The sequence below is a fragment of the Dipteris shenzhenensis genome, chromosome 31 (genome assembly GCF_047967505.1).
Source record: "Dipteris shenzhenensis isolate YYH24624 ecotype China chromosome 31, Dip_SZ_1.0, whole genome shotgun sequence".
NCBI classification, from domain to species: Eukaryota; Viridiplantae; Streptophyta; class Polypodiopsida; order Gleicheniales; family Dipteridaceae; genus Dipteris; species Dipteris shenzhenensis.
In genome coordinates, this window is record NC_141626.1 from 35,980,519 (window position 1) to 35,999,771 (window position 19,253).

Here is a 19,253-nt window from a genome sequence, read left to right on the forward strand (position 1 = left end):
CAACCTCAACACAATAGCACTGAATTCACAAAAAATTATAAGAAAATATCTTCCACACTACAAGACATATCCACTATGTCGATGATCTTCGAAGCATTCTTGTAAACAATTCAATTGTCCGAAGAAGATTACGTAACAACAATTCGATCTATGAGATAAACCAACCAACTCTTCTCTTGAAAGACATCCGAAATACATATGCACAAATAATTCAATGCAACCATTGCCAAACTATGTGGAGCAAACATGGAGATCCTGTTCATTCTAATCCACACGGCGTTGTGGTTTACTATAATTCATACATGGCAAAATCAGACAAGGCCACCATTGAGGCAATGAAAAAAGAATTAAATGAAAGCATGGTCACAAAAAGCATTCGTTGGTGAACGAGTTTGCAAAGTAGGAAACACACTTCTGAAGACTCAACACATCAATGCTCAACAACCAATATATCTCTCTCTTTCATTTCCCTCTAACAACTACCACAAGAAACAATATCAATCCTATAAATGAGCATACACTAATGTTAAAACTACGATCAAAATTGGAGAAGATGGACCCAGAAAGCGCAAACATATTCTTTGAAGACATTATCACTAAATACCAAACCAAACCATTGCAACTACAAGATGTTTTCCCCCGCAAACAATACACAACTCTCTCTCTCTCTCTCTCTCTCTCTCTCTCTCTCTCTCTCTATATATATATATATATATATATATATATATATATACATACAACAAGAGCAAGGATCTAGAGAATCACTAAAAAGATAAGTGCTCTACCTCCCATTTATTAAAGAAGAGTATTCGCTAAACAATTAGAACCATACTTGGCACTATCTCTACCAAGGAAATAAGGAAAAAATCCAATGCAACGAGGCATTGTATTGGTACCAATGGTGGAGTGTGTAGAAAAATGAAGACCCACAAAAAAAAAAAAAGTGTAGCAAAATGAAGGCATAAGGAAAACCACACAAGATGAACAATTCAACATTGCCATAAATTAGGATGCAAGAATAATGTAAGAAACGATGCATAGCAACCAACACAATCATCATTCTTGATGCCAAATAAGGAATAACAAAAATTATTCCAAAAATGAACAAAGAGAAATGTGTGATAGGAGAGGACATTATACTAAACAAAAGAGTAAGTGGAGATCAACAATTTATCCTATTCCTATCTGAAAGTGCAGGAACAGACAAACACTTGCATCACATGTCATTGTATAGGCATAAGTATGCCACTACTCCCATAAGGACCACAAAAACTCAACCTACCATGAGCTCTTCTACTATCATACACTAGAAAAGTAGCTTACAACATCGATGGAACAATGATTCACTCCTCATTGGATCTACCACTAGTGATGTCAAACTACACATTCCTTTCACCAGAAGAGCTACAAACACTCTCTACACTACACAAAAACTTGGAATTACTCGTCCTTGATGAAATATCATTAATTAGGTTAAACACATTCATTGCTACTACTGATATGAGAATGCGAGAAATTAAACACAACCATGCATAACCTTTTGGGGGAATGGATTTGGTGCTATGTGGGGACCTTTGTCAAGCAAGCCCCACAAAGATATTTGGATTTTCTCTAACAAGAACACATCGTTCGCAATAATGCCATGCATTTGGAGAGAGAAAATCAAGTACTATGAGCTTCGTCAACCAATGAGACAAGAGAATGTGAACTTCATTAACATCTTAAATAGATTGAGAGTGCGATAATAAATATAAGGAGACCTTAATATACTAAATACAAAGTATAGATGTGAGTTGACAAAAATCACTAGTGTCTCATCTATTATACACAAATGCTTTAAAATACAAGCATAATATAAACACATTTAATATCCTACAAGGTAAACAATACATCCTTAATTGACAAGAAAAACAAGACATGTAGCAAATCAGTATGCATACAGATCACCCAAATCTTTCAACAAGATTACATTCCAAACTACTACTAAAAGAGGGAATGATTGTTGAGATCTGCTCCAAAAATTTGGACATTTTGGATGGACTCATCAATGGGATAGATGGGATTTTCATGCATTATGAACATCCGCAGCCATCTGTAGTTTTGATCGAATTTAATGACATGAGAATAGGTTACCATGCTCGATTTATCAATAGAAGACTATGGAAATACCCTGCTAGAAACATGAACTCTGATACATCCTATTCAACGTGAATTCCAGGTTGGGAAAAACTATCTTAGCACAATCACACAAACACAATTCCCAATTCCACTAGCATCAGCAAGAACAATACACCAAGCACAAGGACTGTCTCGCTAGACTCACTGGCACTCAATCCTACTAACATGAGCATGCATGGATTGGTCTACACATCCCTCTCAAGAGGACAAAAACCAAACAAACTATTCTTAATGAAGAGCGTTGAGAGAAAATACATTAAAGTCAACACAATAGTACTACTGGAGCTAGATCACCTGAAAATAGAGTCACAGTGGAAATTACAGCATAGCAAAGAGACTTCTCCGACAGCAAACAATAGAATCCAAACATTCAGTCACTAAATGCGATATCATTAAGAAGTTCACATACAAGACATTAGAAAATTTGATAGCATCTATGCAACTATAGTACTATGCCTACAAGAACACATGACAAACACATGTAAATAGGCCATAGTAGGATTTGAACACGTTGCAAATCACAATGTCACAACTTACTACAAATCACACATACAACTTGACAAATATAAGCACTACTTCAATGAGGGAGCTGAATGCTTGCTCACAATATTCAAAATACAAAAACGAGAAAGAAATTTCAATAATGAACATATACACAGCATCCAAATGCAAGTGTGATACGATTGATGGACACCTTAAGACAAGCCATAAGACTATCGGAACTACAATTTATGTGGTCGATGACTTTAACATTGACTTAAACAAAACAACAAAGCAATCCCTGCAACTCAAACAATTTATTCTTAAAGAAAAAATGCACCAACTAATTGACTCACCTACAACAATACACAGATCAACAATTGACCAAATCTAGACAAACAATCCATCACGTGAAAAACAATATAATGGCATAAACTTTATCTATTGATCAAACCATTCACTCATTTATATGACACTACCAAAAAATATATAACCTATACAAGCCACTACAGCTAGACAGGCCCGATGAATGCGATTCACCTTGTCTGGTTTCTATCCTTTAGCAATAACTAATCTCTTTTAGTATAATGTTTTTGCTAGGCTTTGTACCCAGACAAAATGAATTTCTTATGTTTTAAAGGTGTTGTCTCTCCTCCCTTTTACTGATTGAAGCAACTCTATTATTCATGCTCTAGGCTAATATGGTCGAATCTGATGAGTATGAGGTCCATAATAACTTGTATTTAAAAGCAAGAATTTCGCATCCTTCTGCATCATCAACAACTAGCTCGACTAATGAACCCAACTAGGTTAGTAATAGGTTCCCTTGTATGAGAGATTCCCAATAGGGTTTGGAAACTTATTTTTACATATTTATGATTTTTTGGTGCCTAAGGAAGGCCCACATTTGAAAGGTTTAGATGGTGAGGAGATGGAAACCTCGGAAGTTGTCTTCTCAATTGTAGCTCTGGCATCTAATTGTAGCAAGAACTGCAGCAATTTGCCTTTGATTTTCTCAATTCATCCTTCTTCTACAAGCACAGGTAGGCCAAGGGAAGCACATCTACATGTATAGGCATCATCTGGCTCTTCAGATTGCCTAGTTTCTAGCTATAATTTAGTCATCTCATTATGTCCTCCAACAACTTCAGTAATCCCACACTCTTGAAACAAATTAGCCATCTCAGTTCTTTGTTTGCCAAGTTGTAATCTCATAGAAGTACATCTGTTTCATTGAAGTCTCTTGATTTTTTTATGATGGTGTTAGATTGTTTGATTCTGAGGGCTTATGCTATATCAAATGCAAATAGTCATGGATGATAAGAAGGAGAGATGCTCAGTAGTAGCCTTCAAAGGTGGAGCTACTGTGGTATATGGAGACTCCAATTATTGCAATAACAAAGTCACGGAAGCACCCATAGTTGCAACATCTACCTAAAATCTAATGTGCAATATAGATGTGTAGACAAATGACCAAACATATAGATGATGCTCAGTTGCTAGTTCTTGTTGCCTTCAGTATGTGATCTTAATACAAACAAATGTTGCATATACAGTGGTCCTTTCTTTTGATGCCTATATGCTTTACATACTCACCCTGTAGGAACATGCTTTTAGATGTAACACTATAGCACGGTATAATCTTTAGCATTCCCTTTCCAAATTTTGGATTAGAGAAGCTCAAAGGGGAAGTGACTCTGTTGAGAGATAGTCTAGTTGATTCTTTTCTTATCAATTATAGGTCTCTTGACTCATAGTTGCACCTTACACTACAAATAGTTGTAGCATGTCAACATGAGAAGCCTTTCCTCACAAATAAACACACACTTGACATTTATCACTCAAGTTAAGTTATTTTAAGGTAGTACTTCCTCAATCCTCTCATTTTATCTAGTGTTGTTCCCTTGAGAAATCAACAATATGTCACCTTACCATGCTTACATGTTCTAGGACCACTTGTACTTACAACAACACAGGTCCCTTGTTCTCTCAAAGGCTAGTATTGATTTTTCAATCTCAACAATTCTTATGTGCACATACATCCACGTAAATCCATGGAAGAGTAGAGTTAAGAAAACTCAGCACCTATAGAACCTCAAAATTGGCACATGACCATGGGGTGTTTGAAGAAAAATTGGATCTCTATAATAATCGAGAAACAATTGGATAAAATCTTTCCCTAAACATTGATGTATGTTCTAGAAGAGTCTCAAGTGTTCCAGTGCACATATATACCATAGCCTTTGCTACATTTTCACTTTCCAATGGCTATAATATCTACATATGTACTATAGTAACAATTCCAATGTAAAGTGCTACATAACTATGTTAGCACCTTGCTATAATTGCTACTAACCTAGTAAGTACGTGGCACTACTATAGCTACAACCATTTGCGTCATTAGCAATGGTTACCTGTGATAAAAACAAAACATAGATGTTTTTAATAAAAGACTAAAAGGTTCAAAATAAGCATGCATACAAGCACCGCCAAGGAAGAGTCAAAATAACCATGAATATAAATGTTGAAATATTCATTTAGCTATGGACAAGCAGACGTTGTTATTACTAGCGAACTCAAGATACTAATAGAGCCCCAATCTACCCCCTAAAGTTGTGTGTGTGTGTGTGTGTAAGGGGGGGGACGTGTGCATGTGATCACATCTACAAGTGCATGTGCATGTGTGTATGTGTGTGTACAAGGATTGCTCAAAAGCACACTTTTAGACTTTAATTTGATTCATACCTTTGAGGGCACATCGGCCTAGCCTACCACCATAGCTACACACTACCTAGACCCAAAAAGTCTCCACCAAGTCCCATGCCTATTTGATTCATCTACTTGTAGATTGAGAGGTATCATCCTCATCACTAGTGCACCTCACACCATTTCTCTCCATGTCTACCAACTGTTGTCCATTGAGGTCGACCTCACAAGTCGACAACTTGAAGACATGAAAGGTATGCATTTAGAATGTCTTTGGATCATGCACATGTTTATATAAATTAAAGTTTGAGTTTATGGCTCGAGAATTCCTTACATCAAAGAAGATACCATGGAAATATTCACATAAACCTTTGGATGAGAGCATCGGTACCATGGTCGTATCAAGTAGATTGAGAGGTATCATCCTCTCATCACTAGTGCACCTCACACCATTTCTCTCCATGTCTACCAACTGTTGTCCATTGAGGTTGGCCTCACAAGTCGATACATTGAAGACACGAAAGGTATGCATTTAGAAGCTCTTTGGACCATGCGCATGTTTATATACATTAAAGTCTAAGTTTATGGCTCGAGAATTCCTTACATCAAATAAGATACCATGGAAATATTTATATAAACCTTTGGATGAGAGCATCAGTAAGATACACAAGGAGCACCATATTTCAAACAAGGAAATATTTCCATGGTATCTTCTTTATCATTTATTTCAAATTCCTAGGCAATCAGCCTTGTTTTGTACTTTTTGATATATCATTTGAATTGAGCTTGACATTGAAAGGTACTTGCAATCTATGGGAATTTTCTTTGGTGGAAGATCTATCAAAGACCATGTCTAGTTGATAAAAGCATTGTACTCTTCATCTAGCTTATTGCCATTTTGAGGTTGCACTACTTCTAGGAATGAGATTGGTTCATCTAATTCCATCACTTTGTCCATGAATGCAACTTACTTTTATAGGTCCATATTTTAGGCACCATCGAATTATGCGTAAATCAGTAATGGAACTCTTTAGTAAAACAGTGATCCCTATTCTGGTCATTGTATCAATTATATCTAAGACTTTTCTTTTGCTTTATTTTGTGTCATTATGGTGGAGTGAATACTTTCTGAGTGAGCTATAAAAAACTTGTCTTGATAATTAGGGTCATTGATGGTGCTACCAAAATATTGTAGGTCTATCAAAGTGTAATGATGTCTCATCGATAACATCTCTCGAAATGATAAGTTCTTCTTACTTAAATCAAAGTGGTAGCATGCCTCTGATTCTTCACTATAGCACAATCAATAGATTTTGTATCTAGATTTATTGAGTTTATCTAGATTGCATGCATAAGTAAGAGCTAAATTTTCCATTCTCTTTCAGCACAAGCTTAGCAGTGACTACTAATAAAGAGAAAATATATACCTTTATAAGACTAGAATATATCCAATCGTACAAATTCAAACTAACCCACCTACCTAAACTTGACCTAAATCACCCTATGTAATAGAAACCTAACCTAACCTAGCCTAGACCCATAGCCTAATTACAAGATAACCCTAATCCATCCACCCATAGCCAAGCCGTTGCCTCAACCTTCAAACCTTTGTAAACCTACAGGTGTATGCTTGTGGTGGATAAGGAAATCATTGATAAGGTGAAACTTTGGGAGAAACATGTTCACTGTGGTAGAGATGATAGTAGTTATGAAAGATTCCTATACTCTTAAGGCCTAAGATGTATTATATGAAAGACACATATGATATATTATATTAAGCACCAAAGGTAAGGAATGTTATATCAAGCTTAGCAATAACTACTAATAAAGAAAATATATACCTTTATAAGACTAGAATATATCGAATCGCACAAATTTAGACTAACCCACCTACCCAAACTTAACCTAAATCACCCTATCTAACACAAACCTAACCTAACCTAACCCAAACCATAGCCTAATCATAGGATAACCCTAATCCATCCACCCATACCCAAGCCGTTACCTCAACCTCCCCCTTCTGACGAAGGAGAGAGGGAGGATTCGCCAAGGGACAACTACCGCCAAGAATAGGTCACCGCTGCCAAGGAGGGGAGGGCATGCAACGACGCCAAGCCTAAGTGGAGGAAGAGGGAGCTGATGGAGGCAAAAGTGGAGGGAAGGAGAGGTGGAAAGAAAAGGAGGGAGTCGTCACCGAAGGGGAGGAGAGAGCCAACAAGAGAAAAGGAGCTAACGAGGAGCATGAGAGAGAAGCAAGAACTGTTGTCGCTAGGGAGAGCAAGGGAACATCGATAGAAAGGAAGGAGAGTGAGAGGCCAACAAGCAAAGAGAGGGGGGGCTGATTAAATTTTAGGGGTCCCTTGGGTTAGATTAATTCCAATTTAATAATTTAGGGCAATTCAACTTAATCTATTAATTTTTCACTGGATGCAAGATGGGAATTCGAATATAAGTTGAGTAGGGACACATCTTTACGAGAAACAATACACCTCTTAGATTGTGTGTTAATTGTTTCTTCACTTTATTCCAATCCATGAAATTTGTGCTTTGGTTTAAGAACCTTTAATGATTGATAGTAAGGTCAAGTACTCATTATCTTATGGAAGGAATACTATGAAAGATGCATATCTAACAAGACGAATTTGATTGAGAAAGGAAAACCATAATCTACTAGGCCCTCATATATAGTCCTTTTATATGACCAACACCCTCTATGGATAACTTATTCATATCACTTGGGTAGAAGCTTTGATAAATGTAGCCACACAAAGATGTACATTGGTGCATAATGATCTTGCTAAAGATGAGCAAAAGTTAATAAATTGTGAACTAGTTTCATACAATATGCAAAGGTTGACTTGGCCATCCATTTTCTCTTGCAATGGTGGTAGAATCCTACAATTAATAAATTGATATAGTAAGTCTAGAAAACAAAAGGAGAAGGGATATCAAAAATCAATTTCGTTGGGATGTTCTTGATCTCAAAGAAGTAGAAACATTTGTCTATTGCTTGCTTTGAAAAGTCCTAAGTACCTACTGGAGGCAACCACATGTAACTCTATACTGCCATCTTCAATGTCCATGTACTCCTCTGACTCTAATTCTTGAAAGTCTCTCCGAAGACGCTTCCCTTATGCAAGTGGTATCAACCTTGTCCTCAGCAGAACAATGTGAGAAACCATTATCGTCCACCTATATATAAAGGCCTCACTCAATGTCAAACATTACTATGGTTCCACCTAGATCTATATACCTGATCTCGACAACATTCAAAGTTGTCACGAAGTTCATGTTACCATTACCACATTGACTCCTCTAGCTCTTGCTTTGCTTACGATGACACCTTTTGATTCCCTAACATGATGTCCGAGCCAATTGCACTAGAAACATTTCTTTTTCTTGGTCCCTCGTCCAAAAGAATCCTCTTCATCATCAAATTTGTCTTTTTCTTTTTGTTGGGCTTGTCATTGATAGGCTGCCCTTTCCTGTGCCTTACTCTTGCCTTACGCAACGAAGGCCTTATCTTTGCTTGTACCAACATAGCCCCTAGCGCCTCAAAAGTGAGCCAACTTGACCTTTCTAAAGTCCTAATGTTGGTTACAAGATTCTAAAGCTCTTTGGCAACATGTTGAGCACAAGCATCGACAACTGAACCGGGTCCATCTCATGACCAACCACTCAGTTGATCTCTCGGCAACTTCACTTTCATGAGATAGTCTTGCCTGGTGTCACCTTCCTCCATCCTCATGGTGAACAAATGGTTCTAGAAATTGAGAGTCCTTGATGTATTGTTTGTTCTATAAGATGTCCCATGCTTCCTTTGAAGTAACCACTGTAATCACTCCGTCTATTGTCGCCCCACTCTAGTTGAGAGAGCATTACATGTGAGGTTCGTGGTTGTTCATCAAGATATTTATAAATTAGTATTGACTCCTTTATATTGCAGATCTTGATTTTCCTCATGTTGGGGACAGATTTTCCCTACCCGTTTTCTGAGATTTAGTATTCCATTCCTCAAAAAATTTAAACCAGAAACTTTACTCATATATGGCATGACTACTTGTTATAGCATCCGCAGTCCATCACCTATTTTGTAAGTGGTCTGAGTGAAGTAAATACAGATGCATCCCCTTAAATGAACATGTAGAAGAAAATACTGAGATTGTGTACCTTTATAAAGGCTACAGAGACTTGGCCACGAAAACTAACAATAAAGTGCAAAGCTAACCATATGCAATTCTTAACAACTATCAAAACTTCCAGATATGCATTTAATACTCCAAGAACAGCTGACCAAAGCAATTTTATTTGATAACTGAACCCTGACAACTAACATACTACTACGTAGGGCAGAAAATACATTATGTAAAAAACCCTAGGTCTATTCCAAGAGTTGGAATGTAAACACAACACCACCATTACAGTGTTTACTTCGCACTAGTCCACTCAAATAGCGTCAACTCCTCAAGTTAACCGTCATGCCATCCCAATTTTCAATTGCAGCACCCCAACAGGCCTTAAGCTACAGGTCTCCACCAAGATTAGATGAGCATGTGAGAATAACCCTCCCCAAAAAATACCCCATTCTAGTGCCTCCTCATCCTTCAGTAATTGTTCAGGGACAAAATATGTATAGGGAAAGGTTAAGCAAGGCTAGAACACCTATTCAGATGCAGGCATCCTTGGGTAGAAATAATGATACCATAACTAACCAATTTTAAAACATTACCATGATGATCCTCCATGTTCTTTGTTTTGATCCGAGTCCGTTCCTGAGATAAATGGCAGTCCTACACATTATGCATACCCACTACAAACTTCCCCCAGAGCATCACATACTGCGTTGGATCAATGACTCTGTCAACAACTCTGTAGCTGCCATTGCTTTACTCGCAGCACCAAGTGAGCCCTCATACCTGCCACAAACAAACATAAAAATGCAAGTTTCAAAAAACAACCTGCTCATTTTGCTCCACATGGTATAACGCCCAGCAATGTAAGGGTTAGCAGACAAGATATGTATACGTCGTGATCAAGATGAAAGATGGAATGCATGCAATTATAACCCCTTCACCATCCTGAGCTGCGGCATTTACGCGCCTTGCACAATAAAAGTGCTCATGAATTGACGTGACAAGGTCTGCACGAGAATAGTATGAGGCAAAGCAAGTTTAAGTTATTATAGGACTTGGACTGATTTTAATTCATGCCAAATTTTATCAAATGATGCAAATTCAATACTAGAAATAGGAAAAAGCACAAACGATAAAGGCTACTCTTACATTTACGGTTACCCAACCAAAAATAGTCACTTGGCAGTGATTTGGCCCTGACCCCGTCTACAATGGAACGCAACTCAGGTGGTCGGAGGGATAGACTTTCTTGGGCAACCCTGCAACGTTTATCAAATCACAAATCAAGGGAGACAGAACACATTACAATTTGATTCTCTCTGTGTCTCTCTCTGTCTCTCTCTCTCTCACACACACACACACAGAGACCAACTGCTTTGCACAGCTATATTGTTTACAGAAACATATGGTAGTATGAGATGACCTTAGTAGTAGATTCTTCCTATAATGTATGCAGTTAGTTGGGGGCTGTCCCAGGGCATTTAGCCAAGGTATGTAGGCATGGCTAGGGGCTGGAACCAGAGCCTGCTTAGGGGCTGGTAGAGGGCTGGTTAGGGCTGGCTATTGCCAACTGGTTGGGGCCAGTCACGTGGTCAGCCAACCACCCAACCAGAGGCTTGGGTCAGCCAACCTGACCAGAGTTGAGTCAGCTGACCAGATCAGGTCGGGTTAGCTGACCAGCCACCCCAGACCAGGTCGGGTTAAGTCAGCCAGTCTGCAGCCTCCCCCTCCTATAAATAGGGTCATTTGTGCCCTTTTAATGTAGCTTACTGAGGTGCAGTTTTTGCATTAGTTTGCAGTCATCCAGAGGTGCAGTCCTTTGTGTGGAGTATACCGAATCGCAGTACATCTCTCTCTCTCGTCGCATTCCTGGACCTCTCTTCCACATGCATACGTCTGCTGCATAATCTGACATGGTATCAGAGCCCAAGATAGCCTAAAGCGGAAAAACATCGGAAGCTGCTGCTGCTCTACCTCCCTTTCCCGCCCCTCTCTCCTCCCTCCCCTCAGCCCCCTCCCTACCCTCTCTTCCCCGCCCCCTTTCCCAGCCTCCTCCCCCGCCTTTCCCCCCCCCTATCTCCGCCCTTTCTTCCGCCCCCGCCCCCGCCCCCGCCTTGTCCCTTCCTCCACCCCTACCCCCGTCTCTGCTCTGCCCCTCCAGCCCCCCCTCTCTCAGCCCCTCCCCCAGCCCCTACCCCCGCCTCTGCTCTGCCGCCCTCTACAGCCGCCTCACCCCGTCTCTACTCCGCCCTCTACAGCCCCCCCTCTCTCAGCCCCTACCCCCTACTACCCTCTCCTCTACCCTCAGCCCCTTTTCCTCTCCACTACCCCCGCCCCCTTCAGCCCCTCTTCCACCTCCTTTCCCCTGCCCCTATCCTCACCCCTCCTCCCTCTTTCAATCCTTCCCCTCCCCTCAGCTTCTCCCTGCCTACCTCAGCTCTATCCCTTCCTGTCTCCTCCCTTCAGACTCTTCCTTCTCCTTCCTTGTAGCATTTTAGTCGGACGGAGTTCAACTGTGTTCGCGTCGGCCTTTCCACCCTGATTGACGATGACTCTACCTTCAGCCAATCCTCGCCCGCTTCCAGCAGCCGCAAAAACCATCATTTTCTCAGAAGACGAGTTGCAGCAGCTCAAAAAAGATACAGAGCAGGAGAGCTCGACTTCGCTCTTTGCTCGCATCCATGGGTCCCACCCTTCCAGGTTATAGGCCAGGGACTGGATGCTCGCCACTCTACCTAGAGACCTAGCAGGGCACTTCTCAAATGTTCGTCTGCTTGGGCGAGGTTTCTTCCACATTTTTTTTAACTCCTCGGAGGTAGCACGTACAGTGCTTCAGGCTAGTCCGCTAGCACTAGGTTCCAAGAGGATTTTTCTTACCCCTTTTTCACTGGGGTTTGATCCTGTCGAGGAAGACAGCCGAACGACGTCACTCTTCATCAGATTTCCAGGCCTTCCTCAGGTGTACCATCAACTGCTACATTCCATTGGAGCCACCTTTGGAGCGGTTGCTGAGATCCCCCCTCTCCCTAAGATGCCTACTTCAGCAATAGAGGCAATCAGGTCCGATGGGGTACCGCGTGTTAGGGTCATTGTCTCTAACCCTAACATCTCGAATGACCACATTATGCTTCAGCGTCCAGATGGCTCCTTCTTCAGACAGAGAGTCGAGATTGCAAGGAGACATGATCAGTGTAGGATTTGCAGGACCCTTAGGCACTTTGCCACAGAGTGCCCAAGGAAAAAGAAAAGACCAAAAAGATCCATGGGTGCACCTCATAGCTTCACCCGACCTGGACCTTCTTCACGACCAGTTCCTACCGCCTCACGTGCTGCTAGATCTTCGACTTCACAGCCAGACCATCAGCCTCTCATCCTGGTACTTCTACAGCGCGGACAAGACAATCAGCACGTCCTGCTTCAATCGTCCCCCGTTGGATCCCTGTCAAAGTTGGTGAGCCAGTACCTCAGGCTACCACTGACGGAGCCACGGACCCGTTTCTTCAGGCAGGAGACATCCATGTCCTGGTTCCATGTGTAGATGAGACTGCTCCTGACCCTGTTCAAATACAGGAGCGCTCATCTAGGGAGAACCTTTCTGCAGAGACCCGTTGCTTTACTTGAAAACAATGACAAAATTGTGGCTGAGGTCATATTAAGTGCAAACTAGTTTACTCCTAGCTTATGTTAAATCACGGGCACAGGCACGTAGAATCACCTCCCAGCCGATCTCAGTGGTAGTAAGTTCTCTCTTCTGAAAATTCTTACGTTGAAGCTCTTGCTTACTAAATTTCCACCAAGCCCCAAAATTCCCTCGATGGATCTAGTATGCCACATGTCTTCATTTTAGGGTCCCTCCTTAATGCATCATTTACCTCTCTCTTGGGATATCATTAAAACCATTTTTCCCTTAGCACATTTCATGCATTTAGGTCCCTTAGCCTTAGATCCACCTAGTCTAGTGCCATATCATCCTCACCAAGGACCTTGACCTTGATTCCTTTTTTATCATTTACATGAAGCCCAAACAAATATAATACAAACATTGATCCTTTAAAGGAAAATGTCGACTGACCCTTCCGAGATCATGTTACCTCGGCTTGAGCGTAACATTCCTTCCTTCTTCAGGCATCAGCGTCCTTAATGATAAAGTCTGGGAATACTCTCCGTAACTGGTATACGGATTCCCAGGTAGCTTCTGATAGAGGTAGACCATGCCATGCAACCAACACCGTGGGTATCTTCCGATTGCGTACTTGCATTGTTCCTCGGTCCAGGATTCATGTTGGTTTGCGTCTTGCATTATCCTCTATCTCCTGAAACAAAACAACACCCTCGATTAGTGAGTCGCTTGTATGCAAAATTTTCTTTAAACGAGAAACATGAAACACTGGGTGCACCTTACAACCCTATGGCAATTCTAATTTATAGGCTACCTTGCCTATTCTTTTTAGAATTAACCATGGCCCACAATATCGAGGTGATAACTTAGCACACTCTCCTGCACTCAAAGACTTAGAGTGCGAAGAAACTCTGAGAAAAACTTTTTCTCCTTCCTTAAATTCTCTAGCGGATCGGTTTTCATCCGCATACGCCTTAGCTCTATCCATAGCTTGGCGGATGTTAGCTCTCGCAAGTGCTAGCATCTCCCACATCTAAACTACAAAGTTCGCGGCACTAGACACTTTCTGAGGCACTCCAACTATAGTTGGATTCGCTAGTCTATAACCATAGTTCAGCTCAAAAGGACTAAACCCTGTAGAGGAATGTTTTCTATCATTGTAGGCAAATTCTAACAATGGCAACCACTTGTCCCATGTATGTTGCCTCAATGACACATATGCTCTAAGCATATCCTCTAAGATTTGGTTGATTCTTTCCGTCTGACCATCCGTTTCTGAATGATCCCCACTACTCATTCCCAACTCAGTCCTTAGTGTCTCAAACACCGCAGTCCAAAAATGACCGGTAAATTTAACATCTCTGTCTGACACTATGGATTTGGGTAATCCATGTAAACGAAATATATGTCTAATAAATAAATCCGCCACTTGCAGGGCACTCACAGACTCTCTAGTTGGAATGAAGTGAGCCATCATGGTAAGACGATCAACCACCATAAGGATAGAATCATATCCCCCTTGTGTCGTAGGCAAACCTACAATAAAGTCCATGAAAATGCTCTCCCACCTACCTAGTGGTATTTCCAAGGGCTGTAAAAGTCCGAGTGGCTTCACCCGCTCTGCCTTACTTACCTGACACGAAAAACAACGTGTCACATGTTCATGAATATGCTTTTTCATCTTTGGCCAAAAGAAATCTTGCTTCACGAGATCGTATGTCTTCTCGACTCCTAGATGTCCCGCACATGGGCTATCATGGCATTGTTGAATGACTCTGCCTGAGATCATTCTAATTAGGTACTACTACCTTGCTATTTCTTTTCAGCATACCATCTCTTATGGCATATCTTGCATAAGTTTGGCCTTTTCTGGATGCCAGGTCATCCTTTTCCCCGGATTTGAATACGTGAGCCTTAGGCCAAAGGCTCTGGACGAACTCGTCCAACTTTTTAGTTTCTCTAATCTCGATCATTAGAGCACTCTCTAATACCGTGAAACTCATATTATGCATAATGCGTAACAACGCATCAACAACTTTATTATCCTTCCCTCTTCGGTACCGAATCGTCAAGTTAAACTCCTGCATGAGTTCTGTCCACCTAGCTTGGCGGCCTCTCAAGTCAGGTTGTTTATAAAAATGTTTTAGAGTATCGTGATCAACATCAACATAAAACTCTGATCCATACAAATAATGTCTCCATGTTTTCAAAGCATGGACAACAGCATACAACTCTAATTCATGAGTTCGCCAATTTCGCTCAGAGGGAGAAAGCTTCTTGCTTTCAAAGGCTACTGGCCTTCCCTCTTGGAGGAGAACTGCTCCTACCGCAATGCCACTTGCATCGGTTTCAAGGAAAAACGGTTTCTGGGGATCAACTATTTTTAACACCGGTCCTGAGACCACAGCTTGTTTTATGGTGTTAAAACTTTCATGTTGATTCTGTCCTCATATAAAAGGTACTTTATCTGAGGTTAGATCTGTCAATGGCGATACTATTTCGGAATATCCTTTGATATGCCTTCGATAAAATTGGACAAATCCCAAGAATGATCGCAAGGCGGTCAAACTCTGAGGGATTGGCCAAGTCAGTATCGCAGCCACTTTCTTTGAATCCATTTCTACCCCCTCAGGAGTAATTATGAATCCTAAATATTCAAGTCTTACCATACACAGTATAGTTTTCTTTTTATTTACATAAAAACTGGCTTTTCTCAAAGTACTAAACACTATTCTTAAGTGTTCATAATGCTCAGTGATACTTTTACTGAATACCAGAATATCGTCAATAAAGTGTACTACAAACTTTCCGATATACGGACGCAGTAAATCGTTCATAAGCATGACGAATGTAGCTGGAGCATTGGTAAGTCCAAAGGGCATTACTAAAAACTCATAATGTCCAAACCTGCTTCTAAAAGCGGTTTTATGCACATCCTCGGCTCTAATACGGATCTGATGGTAGCCACATTTGAGATCTATCTTACTGAAAATTACGGCCCCATGTAATGCATCTAGCAAATCATCAATCCGAGCCATCAGATACTTGAGCTTAATAGTGATATTATTCAATGCTCTGTAATCTATACAGAGGCGAAAAGTATCATCTTTCTTCTTCTTTAATATCACTGACGAAGCAAAAGGTGAGAAACTTGGTTGAATCTACCCCAACTTGAGGTATTCTTCCAGTTGTCTTCACACCTCCGCCTCCTCAGTAAAATTCAATCTATAGGGAGGTCTATTTACAGGTTCTGCCCCCGGGATTAGTTCAATCTTATGCTGAACATTCCGTTTTAGAGGTAACCCATTGTTGGGGTAAAGGCACATTGCCAACCCTTCATTAAAAGATAGGACACCTATGACTGTCTTAAGACAGTCATAGGGTAAACCTAATCCTAATAAAACATAAGTGAGTTTGTGGTGTGGCTCATCATTCTTCACACCCGCACTAGAGTGTCACTCTCTCTTACTCTCACTCTCTTGCTCTCTTCCACTTCTCTCCCCCTCTCAACTGGTATCAGAGCCTACCTTAGCCTCCCTTGCCTACCTAGCCTCCTCTCCCTAGCCTCCTCTCCCTAGCCCATCCTTTCCGTACGGACGTACGGACAGATCCGTACGGACGTACGTCGTCCGTACAACCGTACGGACGGATCTCGACGGATCTCGACAGATCTCGACGGATCTACGCAGGGCGACAGCGCGGGCGCGGGCTGAAGGCGCAGGCGCGGGCTGCAGGGTTTTTTGCGCGGGCTGCAGGGCGACGTCGCGGGCGCGGGCGACGTCGGGTTGCAGCTGTACAGCAGCTGCTGTACGCAGCATTGCGACGCTGCATCAGGCAGCTGCATAGCTGCTGTGCGCAGCTAGTCATACGGCAGCCGTACGGACTGCCGTACAACTGTGTACGGGCGTCTCCTTCACGGTTGTACGGACGACTCCTTCACTCACCTGCAGGACTCGTTTGTTTTTGCTGCAAGACTCGACTTTTTGGGGGAAAGCGCTTGGTCTGCTACAGGGACAGAGAGTACACAGGTACTCTGCAGGGACAGAAGTACAGCAGGTACTTTGCAGGTACTGAAAAGTACAGCAGACACATTTTTTGTTGGAAGAAGAATAGTGCTGAAGCACTCTGTTTTGTGCATGTACGCGCAGTACATGAAGCATTTCTGATACATTCCTGAAGCATTTCAGTTGTATACTGTGCATTTGTTGAGGTACAGCAGGTACTCTCGTGTCACTCACGCTTGAGGTGACTTGTGCCACAGTGGTGGTGTTTGCGCAGTTACTTGTCTTTAAGGAAGGTCAGATGCTTGTTTTGCAGAAGCTTCTATGCATTTACTGAGTGCAATTCTCAGCTTTGGGTGACCATTTCAAAGGGCTTTTGCCTGGATGTGTTTGCAGTATATGCCTTGAGGCAGTGTGTAGCTAGGGAGCACACATTTACTTTGTTTCCGCAGTGCATTTGATGACATTTGTTGCAGGTCACATTCTTTGTACGCACTTTGAAAATCTCAGTTGAGCCACGCTTGGTCAGGGCGCATCGAGTTTACTCGATCCCTAACTGCCCATCGTTGACAGTGCTCAAAAGATTTTCTTCTTGGTGTTTGTACTTTGTGATTTGTGTTGTTACTGAGTACACAGGGGCAGTCTATGCATTGCACATTGTCAGGTACAAGTGTCAGAGAGATTTCATATTGTATGCTACCTCAGTGTTGAGGTGTTCTCCACTTGATTCAGGTGTCAGATCAAGGGGCTTTTGCCCAGACTTTGTTTGATAGCACTTGGGTTACCGACAGAGATCTTCAGATGCATTTTCTCCCCTTGGTCTAAGGGTGATTGCTTGGGATTTATCCCATTTACTGTTGCAGGTTTTGTGACAGGCTGAAGGATCATTTACTGTTTTTTTTTGGGTGTTTGTCAAGTGGTTTCTGCAATTTAACTCAGTGCAAGACCTCATCTGAGGTGGGAGAAGTGATGAGTACAGTCAGTACAGCAGTGTTTACAGCAGTGTTGGTGGTTTTGTCAGATGATTGTGCACTGTTAAGCACTTGTTGAGCAGCAGCAGCAGTCTGAAATTACTGTTTTTTATGCCTCTTTGAGCTCAGAACAGTTTGTCAGAAGGTACAGTATTTGCAGGGTCATTTACTGTTTTGCTGCAGATTTTACTGACAGTAAAAACAGCACCATTGAAAGTGCTTCTGGCTCTTGAATAGAGCAGGTTTTTTTCTGAGAAATCAGAATTTTTATTCAGTCTTTTTACTTCCAGGGAGTCAGGTACTTTCCTCATCTGATATGGCATCAGGGGGAGGTGATTCTTCAATTCTGAACATAAAGAAACTGGAAGGAGCACACAACTATGCATTATGGGCAGAACAGTGCTTGAATGTACTTCTGTTAAAGAAGATTGCTAAGCCCATAAGGGTGAAGGGTGTCAAGCCATCTGATATGGCAGCTGATGACTGGGAAGAGCTTGATTTGTCTGCGAGGGCAGCTATCATGCTCACTATTTCAGACACTCTTGTGTTCAATGTACAGGCTGAAAAGACCTCTTATGGTCTATGGCAAAGACTAGAAGAATTGTATGCCCAAAAGAGCTCAGCCAGTAAGGTTTATTGGCTGAAGAAGCTCGTCGATCTTCGCATGAAGGAAGGTACAGCTATGACCTCACATTTGAGTGAGTTCAATGCTATCTTTACACAGCTGATTGCACAGGGGTTGAACCTTGATGAGGAGTTCAAGGCTACTTTCTTGCTGTGTACCCTCCCCGAGAGTTGGGACACTTTCAAGACCACCCTGTCAAACTCGAATGCCACTCTTATTTATGCTGATGTAGAGAGCTCTCTCCTTATGGAGGAGATGAGCAGGAAGAATAATGCGGGCAGCAAGTCTTCAAATGCTTTGCAGGTACAGGACAGAGGCAGGACTCAGCAGAAGGGGAGATCTGCTAGTAAGTCCAAATCCCGTAGTCAGTCCCGTGGCAAAAAGGACATTGAATGCTTTTATTGTGGCAAGAAGGGACATGTGAAGTCGAAGTGCTTCAAGTTCATACGGGATCAGAAAGCCAAGAAGGCTGAAACAAAGGATGCAGGAAATGCAAGCAAAGGCAAAGGCAAGGCCAAGGCAGATGACTTGGATGCAGTG

At 41.6% G+C, this 19,253-nt stretch overlaps 1 protein-coding gene across 2 annotated transcripts in view; it reads right to left on the reverse strand.

The window, feature by feature from the left end:
- Window positions 1-9,663: 9,663 nt before the first annotated feature.
- The window catches only part of LOC147881400 (Profilin family protein), a 53,408-nt gene continuing 43,818 nt past the window's right edge, over window positions 9,664-19,253 (reverse strand). The window contains exons 3-6 of one of the 2 annotated variants that reach the window (XR_015540475.1): window positions 10,647-10,756; window positions 10,390-10,504; window positions 9,877-10,280; window positions 9,664-9,809 (exon numbers count right to left, since the gene is read on the reverse strand). Coding sequence is in view for 1 of the 2 variants with exons in the window: in XM_087369943.1 (XP_087226069.1) it covers window positions 10,196-10,280; window positions 10,390-10,504; window positions 10,647-10,756 (310 nt within the window). In the remaining variant the exon portion in view is untranslated. Of the gene's footprint in view, window positions 10,281-10,389; window positions 10,505-10,646; window positions 10,757-19,253 lie in introns of both variants that reach the window. The other variant, XM_087369943.1, reaches the window with a different exon arrangement.